Here is a 13447-nt window from a genome sequence, read left to right as displayed (position 1 = left end):
GGTCACTTGCTTATGAACTTCTTGTAAATACTCGGGTCCTAGCATTTTCCTTTCCCCCACTTCATCCCAATACAATGAGGATTTGCATTTGTTCCATATAATGCCTCGTAGGGCGCCATCTGAATGGTAGCCTGAAAACTAATATTGTAAGCAAATTCCACTAATGGTAGGTGACTTTCCCAATCACCACTTAGCTCCATAACGCATGTTGCCAACATGTCTTCCAAAGTCTGGATTGTACATTCTGTCTATTCATTCGTCTGAGGATTATATGTGATGCTAAAATTTAGACGAGTGCCTAACATCTATTGCAAGCTCTATCAAAATTGCGAAGTAAAACGGGTATCTCGGTCCAATACTATGGTTTTAGGTACTCCATGCAATCGGATGATTTCTTTAACATAAATTCGGGAGAGTTTTTCCATAGATATTGTGTTAGCTATGGGTAGAAAATGTGTACTCTTAGTCAATCGTAGTGCTGAGCAAAAATTCGACAATCCGACTCCGCTCCCGATCCGCTCCGACTCCGACAAGTCGGAGTCAGAGTCGGAGTTTTTTCCCTATTGGAAATCGAAGTCGGAGTCGGAGTCGAAGTTGGAGTCAGAGTCATTGACGAACCGACTCCGGCTCCACTCCGATCCACCTCCAACACTCCACCTTTGCCTCTGCCTCCAAATTTATACATATTTTATAAAAAGATATATGTTTTTCTATATATTAATCATTTAAATTTTTTACAATTGTATCTTTTATAGTTAGTTAAACTCAATAATATACTAGTTAAATAATATATTTATACTATAATCTATAGACTAAATTGACTAATAAATAATAATAGTTTAGTATATGACTATATGTAAATATCATACTATTACAAATTTACAATATTACTACCATGTTACATGTAAGTTGTAATACTAAATTACTAAAGTATATATAATATACTATAAACACTAAGATGCATAATAACATCAACATGTAATACTAATGGATAAACACTAATCTATAAATTTATAATAACATATAATACTAATGTATAATAACAAAAGTATTATTCATATAAATTTTATATAGCAATATCTTGTATTAATTATATTTTTTGACTTAATAAATTCTCAACATATTCCTTTTGATAAATATATTAGTAATACTACTATACATTAGTATATTAATTAGATTTATGGTCTAATACTAATACTATTAGTAATCTACTTTAGGTCTATATATAAATTACTATATAAATCACTATAGTATTAATTACTAATACTATATCACTATATGATACTATTAACTATAGTGATATACTAGTATTAGTATACTAATACTATCAGTGATATAGTTAGTATAGTGCTTTATACTAATAGTATTATATAGTTATACTAAATTAAAATCACTATAGCAAATACTAATATATAGTTATGCTAATCACTATAACTAATACTAATACTAACATAGACTATAGTTATAACTTATAGTATTATACCTATACTAAATCACTATAACTAATACTAATGTAGTTATACTAATCACTATAACTATATATAGTATTAATATCACTATTAGTATAATATATAGTATTAATAATAACTAATACTAATACTAATATACTAATACTATTAGTGTATTACTAATATTTATATATATTAATATATATATCAAGTATAAGAGATTAGAAATTTAATATATATATATAATATTAAATCACTAACATACTAATAGTATGATACTATATTATTAGTAATTATACTATAAGATATAGTAATAGACTAATAGTATATTATAGTAATACTATATTATATATAAAATAGTAATACTATTTTTTGAATCTTCATTTCGTATACAGTGCCTTTTTTTTAATATTCATATATAATAATATATATATCATATATTTTTTATGAATCTTCATATATATAATATATAAAATTAAAAATAGATTCATAGTAATTATAATAGTATACTATAGTAACTATATGGTGCCTGCTTTTTTGAATCTTCATTTCATATACGGTGCCTTTGTTTATTGTAGTGATTAGTTGGATGTGGATATGGAATCATGGATGATGGGAGTACATGTAAAAATAGGACTTTCTTTTTTTATTTTTAATTTTTGAATGCATGTTAGTATGCTACTTGTTTTATTTAGTCGAATTTTTTGTTATAATCAAAAGTTTAATAAGTTTAGATTGTAATTTTGAGAAAATTGAAATTTGAAAGAAAAAAGTGGGTCAAATATGAAGTTAAAAAAGACAAAAAAAAAAAAAAAAGTCCAAAAATCCGACTCCTCTCCTACAAGTCGAAGTTGGAGGCAGAGTAGATTATGTACATCTCAGAGTCGGAGGTTGAATTCGACCTCCGACAAAGTCAGAGTCGGAGTCGAAGGTTGTGCCCTCCGACTCTGAAGTGGTTGGTACTCAACCCTAGTCAATCGGTCTACTATAACCCATATCGAATTCTTTCATGACGACGTCCTTGGCAGACCTATTACGAAGTCTATCGACACATCTTCCCATCTCCACTCTGGGATAGGCAATGATTGTAATTCACCTGCCGGTCTCTGGTGTTTAGCTTTTATCAATTGGCAAATAGAGTATCTTGCTATATACTCAACCACTTCCTTCTTAATCTCGTCCCACTAGAACTGACTTTTCAAATCTTGATACATCTTTGTACTGCCAGGGTGGCTCTATAAGGGGTGCAATGAGCCTCCCTTGGTATCTTTTCCTTCAGCTCAGCAATGTTAGGAATCACCTTCCAATAGAGAAATATTGTGGTCCTTCTGATTTCAGAATCTTCTGTTGGAACTTCTCCAGTTTTTCATCCTTACGCTGACCTTCCAAAATTTCTTCTTTAGTCACGAATATAAACTCTTGTACTACTACAAAAATAGCATCTCGTGGTGGATCTCCAATCATCAGATTCCTCAGTCTTGTTAAGACAGATGGCAAGTCTACCTGAGCTTTGCGGCTAAGCGCGTCAACCACAATGTTAGCCTTGCTAGGATGATATTTGATCTCACACTGATAATCACTAATGGTTTCCACCCATTTTTGTTGCCTCATATTCAGAATTTTCTTATTGAACAAGTACTTGAGACTTTTATGGTTTGTGTACACTTCGCATTTCTTCCGTACAAATAGTTCCTCCAAATCTTTAGTGCAAAAACTACTGCTGCCAACTCCAAGTCTTGGGTAGGATAATTCTGTTCATGATCCTTGAGCTGTCACGAAGCATAAGTGACAACTCTTCCTTCTTGCATTAGAATGCATCCCAAACCCATTTTAGAGGCATCACTGTAAACCACGTAGGGCATGTGAGGTTCTGGTAGTGCTAATACTGGGGCGCCGAAGTCAACCTCTTCTTCAACTCCTGAAAACTCTTCTAACTATTCAGTCCAAACATATCTAACATTCTTCCTTGTAAGTGTTGTTAAAGGGTTAAAAAGTCTAGAAAACCTTTCTACAAACCTTCAGTAGTATTCTGCTAAACCGAGGAAATTACGTACTTCATGAGCACTAGTTGGCCTTTGCCACTCTATTATAGCTTTAATTTTAGCAGGGTCCACTGCCTACTCCTTTACTGGAGATGACATGTCCTAAAAATTTCTCTTCGTGGAGCCAAAACTGACAATTACTAAGTTTGGCATATAGCTGGTGTTCCTGTAGTGTCTCTAGTACAATCCTCAAGGGCCTCTTGTGCTCTTCTTCATTATGAGAATAGATCAATATGTCATCTATGAACACCACTACAAAACTGTCCAAGTACTGCTGGAAAATCCGATTCATTAGTTCCATAAATGTTGCAGGGGCATTTGTCAATCCGAAAGGCATAACATGGAACTCGAAGTGTCCATAGCGAGTACAAAAAGTAGTCTTATATGCGTCTTGCTCCCGGATTCTGAGTTGGTGATATCTGGGTCGTAGATCAATCTTTGAGAAAATCGCAGTTCCTTCCAATTGATCTAACAGATCGTCTATCCTTGGCAAGGAATATTTATTCTTGACACTCACCTTGTTCAAATCCCTATAATCGATACACATCCTGAGAGTCTCATCCTTCTTTTTGCAAACAAAACCGGTGCTCCCCACGACGATGATCTAGGTAGAATAAAACCCTTCGTTAAAAGCTCTTCTATTTGCACCTTAAGCTCTTTCAACTCTGTTGGGGCCATTCGATAGGGTGCCTTATGCATTGCAGCTGTGGCCGGTTCAAGCTCAATTGCAAATTTCGTCTCTCGATTTGAGGGTAATCCATGTAGTTCATCGGCGAAAACCCTTGAAAAATCCTCAATCACAGGAATTCCTTGGATTTCTTTAGCTTCTTCCGTTACGTCTGTCATCATCACTAGATAAACGATGTCCCCGTTCATCAAACTCTTCTTGACTTGTTTAGTCATTACCACAGATGGATCAACTCGAACACTCTCACCCATATAATAGATCCTTTCTCGAGTAGGTAGATCGAATACCACTTCCCACCTTCAACAGTCTATCTTCGCATAATGCCTAGACAACCATTGCTTTCCTAGGAGTAGGTCAAATTCTATCAAATGGAAGACAATCAAATCCGCGATCAAAACTAAGTTTGCGATTTCCAACAGGCAATTCTTAACTACACTTGTGCAACTAATTACTTTCCCATCTGAAATAGCTACTAAAACTTTTTGAGACATTGGCTCAGCCTTGAGCTCACACTGTCGCACGCATCTACTAGAGATAAAAGACCTTGATGCTCCTGAATCAAACAAAGCACACACTGCATATTGCTTCAATCTAACTTTACCTAAAGAGGTAACTATAATTACTCAAGATTCCCAAACACAAGCTATCTATGAATTAAGGCAAGGTTTATAAATATTACCAGTAATCACTCCCGCATCTGCCGTCTCATCAGCTTCTAGGTCTACCTCTCCTGGTGTAATAGCATAAACCTTGGCTTTCGCAACAATCTTGGGTTTAGCGCTTGGCGTTGACGCTCCTCCATGCGTAATCTGTAGACAATCCCAGATCATATGGCCGATCTGACCACATCTGATAGATGCTCCTATGGCCATACGACACTCTCCACTGTGCCTTTTCCCGCATCGGTGACAACGTGGTGGAGTGATGGGTGCTGCATTCCCGACTACCACGCCCTTTCCTTTGGTCAGAGTTATAGGAGCCTTTCGTTTCCCCGTACTACCTCCTGGCGAGTAAGGAAATTGTCCTTTCCTATCCGCTCGAGCCTATGCAATTAGTCTCTGTTGCTCCACCTCTGCTATCAAAGCTACATCGACCAATTCTTGTAAACTTTCTATCCATAGACATGCTACTTGGTTTCGGATATGAGATTACAACCTATCCTGGAACTTCCTTGCTTGCATTCTCTCATTACTGATCAAATGAGGTGCAAACCTCCCCATCTTCATAAAACGGGCAACATACTGATCGACCGTCAGGTTCCCTCGGGTCAAACTTGCAAACTCCAAAGCTTTTTGCTACTTGGCCGTTTCTGGAAAGAAACGATTATCAAACTCGGTCTTAAATCGATCCCAAGTGAGTGCAGTCAAATTTCCCAATTCTTGGGCCAAAAGTTGTCGTTTAGTGTCCCACCATATTCCAGCTTCTCCTTGAAGCATGTGACCTGCGTACTGGACCTTCTGCTCTTCCGAGCATCCACTAACTTCAAAAGTTATTTCTAGATCTATGAGCCATTTGTTAGTCTTTAAAGGTCCTTCCGTTCCAACGAAATTTAGATATCTATACACCATGAACCTCTCGTAAGTACATTCTTGTTCCCCTCTGGGCGGTACTTGTCTAGTATTCTGTCCTTGTTCCATCTAATTACATACCACCTTAGTCATCTGGTGAATGAATGGCTTCTGCTATAACCTATCCCCATTCCAGTGGAGGATTTCCAATCACCTGATCCCCACCTCTCGGAGATGTGTTCTCGCGTCGGTTTCAAACCATGATTTCCTTCTCCTGAAAATGCCCAAAACCAGCATGGGTCAGTCCCTTTGTTAGAGAAGGATAACCTTTCTTCTCTTGAACTCACGATATTACGGGCCTATCTTCTTCTTCCTCTAGATTCAAGCCTATAGCTATAGGGTCCAAGCCTACAACTACAGATCTCAAACTTAGTTAAAGGTACCATGCATTCCTAGGACAATGTGTGGGTTCACCCAGAGATGTAATTGCTCTGATACCATGCTCTGTGGCGCCCTCAGCCTCCGCTTGGGAATGGACAGTGGCTGAAATACCGGGACATGTAACACAAGGCTATACACCTCTTGTACATGACAGATAATATGCTATGCACCTAAGTACACTAGTCGTATGCAATAACATAACAGCGGAAATATAGTAAAAGTTGAGTAATCTAAGCAATGTGATAAGCTATTGCAAAGCACGTGGCACCATACTAACATAATAACTCAACATTGTCCAAAAACCATAAACATGCATCATAAAGATATAGCATCACAAAAGCATAGAGTATAGTTTAAATCTCCCAAAACATGGGACCTTCTCAAAACATTGTTCCTCAAAAGTTGAAATCTAAACAATAGGTTCCTTCCATTTTTTTTTTCCCACAAAATCACTTGGGTTCCCATTTTCTTCTTAACTAGTGTCCCATCAGGAGACAGACACCAAAAGACCTCATGGGATTGTTGAGGCTCGAGTGGTGTCAAACCTAAGTCCTTTGTCGTTGTCTTCGTGTCAACCGAGGCCTTCGAGACTCGCTCCAGATAAGTAGATAGCTGGTCCATATTCCACCAAAATTTTAGATTATTTGATGGTTGATAGATCGTAGCGTCGATCTCGGTCTCACTAATACTAGTTAGGATCTCCCTGAGAAGCTTAATCGTGTGTTTTAATGCGTCAGCAGTGTAGTCATGACGAGCTTGAACAATATACTCGTCCTCTATCAAGGAACCTTCTAGGTTCATGTTTCTTGGGAGTCTGGGGTACCTATAACAACTTCTACCATTCTGGTTGGGGAATGATAGTGGAAACTACCACAATGAGATTTTAAGAAATCTCAACAAGTAATCACACAACATACCATAGTTAGCACAAGCATACAAGAGGTGCGCCATGAATGTGTACATGGACATTTACTTGACACATGACTTGGCCATTTTCAAAAGACTTGTAATAGGGACTTTAGCTTTACAGAAAGAAAAAATAAAATAAAAACTTCTTCACTTTCTTATTCATGTGATCTTAGATAGAACTTGCCTTATTAGAACATATCACAAGATTTATTTCGAGTGATCATTATCATATCACGAGATTTTCATCAAGTGATCCTTAACATATGAGCTCTTATCCTTATTCAGAGGGTGGACACAACACGCTTCCCCTTTACGCTGCGAGTTCCTGCTAGTTATAAACAGAGATTCATATTAACTCAGCCTTATTTCATTGTGTTACATGCCTTATGCACCCACTAGCGTTAAGAGCTTCCTCGCTCCGGCATTATTTGAAAAGAATCCATTCAAGGCTCGTCGACGGTACTGTGTGGACCCAGGGGTTACCACTCTATTCTTAAGCACCCGAGAGTGGATAGAGGAGTTCCACTAGGACATTCCCCTGCCATAACACTTTTTTTTTTTTTTAAAAAAAAGAGGAAGGTTACAAGTCCAGGAGTGACCCTCACCCAAATTTATTAAAAAATCCTCACTTATGGCGGAGGAATACCTTGATAAATAACCTCATATCCAAGAGAAATTAACAATAAATCAATAACACATCCCTTGCATCGATGCCAAACAAGATGCTAGAACATCCATAAATCAAACCCACCAATAAAACCATCCCTTGCATCGACCCCAAAACAATACACTAGGACTTCAAACGTAAATATGGTAGTTGCAAAGAATCAGTCCGTAGGAGGCCACGCAAACTTCCAGGACCAACGTTATTGCCTACAAATTCTCTGATCTTGCAAATTGCACCTTCTTTTGCTAAAAAATCTACTACCATATTTGTTTCCCTATAAATGTGAGAAATGCTGCAATTCAGAGTCTGGAATAAAACTTATAAACTCTTTTCTTTTAGAACACTTTTTGGAAACACTTTTCTCCAAATGCATGTGACATGAGACTTAAGACATACACATTTACACTTGACATATGATATATGAAATGTCGTGACTGAAATAACCAAGCATAACATGTTCAATTCATGGCTTGATAACATAAATCACATGAGATATCAAAACACATACATGGAGTCATGAGAAAGGGCCTTGGCCGAAACATGTAGATGCAAAAACATGAAGAATCATCACTTGAACATGCTTCTTCTTCAAACATATTTTCTTAGAAATCAATGTATAACAAAATGAAACATAAAATCATGGTATTTGGCCAAGATCCGAAGCTTTTAAGACATGGTACAACCAAATCATCAAGTAACACAAATCAACCACAATGTTATCCTTAGAACCGAAACATGCTTTGAACATTCTTGTCATTTTCATCTTAAACCAATTCATACCATTCATCTAATATTCATATTCTAAGATTATGTAAGCATATACAAAGAAACAAGAAATAGAAAACAAAGCAAACATATCGATGAAAGGATTTACACAAATATATACAAATATTAACCAAGAGTAAGCTGAGTGTATAATTACAAAAATCCGAATGTGTAAACTGTAAATTGAATGTGCTTCATTAGGAAGTGTCTAGAAAAATCCTATTTTGTGCTCTTGAGTGTGTGAGGATTTCTAGGACATCACTTGATCTTAAACCATTTGGCCTTTAGGGTTTTTAGGTCAAAAACCCTTCATTTCACTCATGTAGTAAAACAAAACTTGAAAAAGTATGAATACACATGTGGTAGTTGAAAACATGGAGGGTATACATCCCCCACCATTCGGCTTCAAGGGTTCCTTGAAAACTCTAAAACCTTCTTACATAAGAATGGGAAGAAGTGTGTGTATTTCACCATTCTCAAAATGTTTATGAGATTTGAACCACATTGTGAGTTGAGAATGTGACTTGTGTGTGTAAGACTAGAGAAAACTAGTCCTTACCTTGTCTATTCTTGATGGTGGTGAAATCCTCTCTTGAAAAGGAATCCTCCTTGTTTGGTTGGAAAGAAAGTTCGAGAAAGTGTAAGAATCTTCAAGTGAAGGTGTGAGAAGAATGTGGAGAAGTTGAGAACACATGCAAAACTCGAAAAGTGACCAAGAAGAAAGTCTTGGGCTTGTGGCTCTCTTCCCTTTTTATAGAACTTTCCTCAATCCCTCGTTGGTTGCTTAAAGTCCATTGCATGTCAGACAAGTGACCTTTCCCTCTTCCTTCTTCTCTAGCCAAAAATGACCCTTGGTGTTCCCCACCTTTGGATTGCATTGGGAATGTAAAAGGCTTGTGTGACGTATGGGTCATTCCTTTAGCCAAAATCCTCCTCTTCCATCTATGCCCCTTCCAATTCTCAACTATGTGCATTGTACATTAGGGCAAAGAGGTAAAACTACTCCTTGTCTCTTCTTTTTACCAAGAGATAAACTTTGCATGAGTGACACATGGTGTGTGCCATGCCCTAGCCATCCACTCTCTATTCCACTTCCCAAGTTGATGCTTCATCTCCTAGTGCTCCTTCCCTAGGTGACTCCTCGTATGCCATTGGTTTAAATGTGACTTAAGTGACAAGTGGCAAGTGAAGAGGTGCATCGGCAATGTGGTAGCCGAAATTCTAGGGGCATATTTGTCCTTTGATACAAGAGTCCCTTCATCAAACCTTCTAGAAGCTTAATGCATGATTGACACTTGGCAAAGTCTGACAAAATCCAAAATGCCATATGCCCCTTTCGGTTTCCCATGCATCTTTTCTAGAGAAACTTCCTTCACCTTCCCTATTCTTCCCTTTCCAAGAAAGCTACTTTGGAAATTGGAATAAGGCTAAACAATGTTCTAGGCATGTGGGAAAATGGGTTGGCTGAAAATTCTTTAGTCTTCCTAGGTTCCTTTTGTCCCTTGATTCTTCTAGAAGGTTTCTAGCATGATGACAAGGGGCAAATCCTCTAGGGTAGGTGTGCAAGCTACCTCTTGGTATTTCCCTACACTTCTCTCTCTCTCTCTCCCCCCCTTAGCCCACTATCAAGACCAGATTTATAGTACAACACATGCATGACACAAGACACTAGTGACTAGGGTTTGGGTCATGGAGCTAAAGCCATTGGGCCTGGATTTCTAACTAGGGCCCGAACATTACAAGGAATTCTAGGGCTACTCCCCTATTGGGCAGAAGTTACTAAATAAAAGACTCTAAGGCCTTCCAAAAATAACAAAAGCTCATAAAATTCCATGGCAACTAAGAATAAATTCTATGGGCCATGCTTAGACAAGCTCAGGTCATCACAGTTGGAGGGTCTCATTTTTGTTGGAAACTTGTGTTGCCTCTATTACATGTTAGAATTGATAGTTGATGTGATTTCATGGTGGGTTGGTGTGTAGAGTTGTCTCTTGGTTGTGCTGTTATGGATTCAAGAAGAGGTGAACTTGAAAATGTTGTTGTTTATTTGAAGTGATGTGAGCAAGAGTGAGCGGTTTGGTTGTTGGGCATGTCAGTTGGACACCTCGGGAAAGATGTAGGCTGTTTATTTGTTTAATAAGTTGAGAATAAATTATTTTTTGAATATGTGGACTGCTTGGATAACATGTCAAGAATAGGTTTGTGAAGAGTAGTGAGCTTGTGGGAAAAGGTGAAATGAATTTGAGGAGGTTGGGCTAAACTATTGGTGTATTGAGTGTTGGGAGTTTTGTATTGTTCAATTTTTGAAACAAAGGCACCATGTTGAAGTGTTTGTTAATTATGGGATGTTTATAAACTCAACTGATTATGGGCTATTTATAAGCTCAATTGATAAAGGGCTCATACTATTCTACCTTGGGATTGTAAAATTTCTGTTAGTTAGGTTTTTGTGCTTGTGTGGCCTATTAACGTGTTAGTGAGTCTTCTTTTGGTTAGGTTGTGATATTGCTAGCGTTCGAGTCCAAGACTTAGGTAATTCTCTGCTAGAGTTAGGCAAGCAGTGCTCCTATGCTAGACTTCACCTAAATGGACTGAGGTTGGTTTTTTGAAAAACATGCATATTTTGTTATGAAATGTTTGAAAGCATCGGTCATGTTTCTACATAACTCACTGTATCTGAATAAGAAAACAAAGATATTTTTGTCATGACTGGTGTAGACATGAGCATTTTTTACGCTCTATTTCTTGATTGTATAAAAATAATGAATATGAAATCTAAAATTTCTATACATGATGGTATGAATATGATTTGCATTTGTTCAGTACTTTCCTATGAAATCATATTGCATATGAAAACTTTGAGACATAAGATTTTGTTATGCTTTTATTTATGGCCCTGCCACGTGATATAGTAGTGGCCTTTGGTCCCTTCACGAGACATAACAGTGGCCTCCAGTCCTGCCATGGGACATGATAGTGTCCTTTTGCACTACCACGACATACAATAGTGGCCTCTAGTCCCGTCACGAGATATAATAGTGGCCTTTATTTTGAGTGCAATCGCTTTGGTAACATGGTGATTTATCTTTTGCTTGGCTATCCTCAAAATGCACAACCTTGTTATGGGAGTAAACATTGTCTCTATTTTGAGTGCTCTCACTTTGGTGATAAAAAAATGATTTACGTTCTACTTAGTTATCCACAGACATGCACAACCCTGTCACAAGGGTGAACATGGTCTCTATTTTGAATGCATCACCTTGGTGATGAAAAGTGATATGTTCTACTTGGTTAACCATAGACATACACAATCCTGCCACGAGGCTAAACATGGCCCCTGCTTTTGTTTTTGATAATATTTCAGTTATGCTTGTGCCTATGGTCTTTTGTATATTATTATTGTAAAGAAAAGTTTTGAAAAATACTGCTAGCATGTTTTTGTAGAACTGTCTGTTTTTGCATTCTGTAACTGTCTCATGTTTATACACTCATATAGGCTTGCTACTTATTTAGTTGTTGATAACTCACCTAATTATCTCCACTATTTTCAGATGATTTGGATGATTCAGCTGAGGATCAAGAATAGAATGCATGAGCGAGATTAGTTGAGCGTAGTGGAATATGTACCAAGGGTTCCAAGAGTCTACAAGAGCATGTTATTCCATAAACTAGTCATTTTCTTTTGAGTGTTACTTTGGGATATTTATGTTCTTATTGAGATTTTTTTTATGTCCTCAGTTAATTATGTTAGAGTAATTCATTGATCTTCTTGTAAGGGGACAAATATATTTAGTTTGAACAAATGAGTTTTATGTGTTATTGAGGATTTGGAGTTTATATTTGTAATGTGGGATGTGATTTTTAGGTGACAACATCTAACTCCCTGACCGTCTGGGTATTAGGCATTACAAGGCTTCTCCTCAACTATGAATTGCACTTGGAACAACTACAATTCACTCTTAGTATCAATGGCATTGCCAACACAGTCTCTCAATAGTCCTCAAATCATGACTTCGCTTGCAATGGTGTCTTTAAGCAAAATTGCTCCAACAAGAATTCTCAATACAACCGTTCACAAGGAAGGGGGCATGGATATATTCATCAATCCATCTCAACTCATCTCAACTCATCATCATAACTTTTTTAAATTTCAATACAAAATATAATAAACAATTCAACTTTTTCAATTCCCAAAATAATAATAATATTAAAAAATAATATTCTAATAATATTTTATCATCTCAACCCAACTCAACTCAACTCACTCCAACATCCAAACGCAACCTCAATCCTCCAAAAATAGTTGACCCATCTGCCAAGTTTGTAATAAATTTGGGCACACAACAATGAAAATGCAATCACCAGTTTGACTTCACTTATCAAGCAGACCTTCGTGAATTGGGTGTGTACCTTCACCAGCCTTCCACCTTATAGTGTGACAATATTGAGGCTACCTACCTTTCAGTTAATCCATCTTTCATGCTCATACAAAACATGTTACAATTGACTTCCATTATGTTAATGAACAAGTTAGTTTGGGCCATCTCCAAGTTTGCTTCAGCTCTGGCAAAGATCAACTTGTTGATATGTTAACAAAACCTTTGGTTGCTCCCCAATTGTCTACTTTTTTAACCAAGCTCACATTCCATGTCTCCCCACTGAGCTTGAGGGGCATAATAGCGTATCACCTACAGTAACCAAAGATTGTGGCATCAGATTTGCCTTAGTCAACCTTCTTGCACTATCCAATGATCATGGCAACATATTTGACTCTGTTAACATAGCAACTAATCCCTAGAATCATGCTATCATAAACAAGTAGAAGAGAACAGCTTGTTGTTGTACATAATTCTGTAATACCTCATCTCTGTAATTGTGGGATTGATTGAATTCCAACATTTATATATAATATAGCTGTTGTACATAATGCTAAGATATGAAAAAATAGATTCTTAAAAAGTTCACTTGTTGTTTTAATA

General features: G+C 37.0%; 1 protein-coding gene across 1 annotated transcript; it reads right to left on the bottom strand.

The window, feature by feature from the left end:
- Nucleotides 1-4477: 4477 nt before the first annotated feature.
- Nucleotides 4478-5050, bottom strand: LOC121242234. Its single transcript, XM_041140126.1, has 2 exons — nt 4858-5050; nt 4478-4731 (listed from the first exon to the last, which is right to left on the bottom strand). The coding sequence occupies exons 1-2, from the start codon at nt 5048-5050 to the stop codon at nt 4478-4480; spliced, it is 447 nt and encodes a 148-aa protein (XP_040996060.1).
- Between the last annotated feature and the right edge of the window lie 8397 nt (nt 5051-13447).

Source organism: Juglans microcarpa x Juglans regia, chromosome 8D, assembly GCF_004785595.1.
Source record: "Juglans microcarpa x Juglans regia isolate MS1-56 chromosome 8D, Jm3101_v1.0, whole genome shotgun sequence".
Taxonomy (NCBI): Eukaryota; Viridiplantae; Streptophyta; class Magnoliopsida; order Fagales; family Juglandaceae; genus Juglans; species Juglans microcarpa x Juglans regia.
Note: the sequence above shows the minus strand (reverse complement) of the source record. Positions and strands in the feature narration are given on the sequence as shown.

What these genes read in the sequence shown, in the direction of transcription:
- LOC121242234 (XM_041140126.1), bottom strand. Translation starts at nt 5,050, where the DNA reads ATGGCCATAGGAGCATCTATCAGATGTGGTCAGATCGGCCATATGATC. An exon ending in AGATGCGGGAGTGATTACTG is followed by an intron (nt 4,732 to 4,857) that starts GTAATATTTATA and finishes TGTTTGATTCAG; the next exon opens with GAGCATCAAGGTCTTTTATC.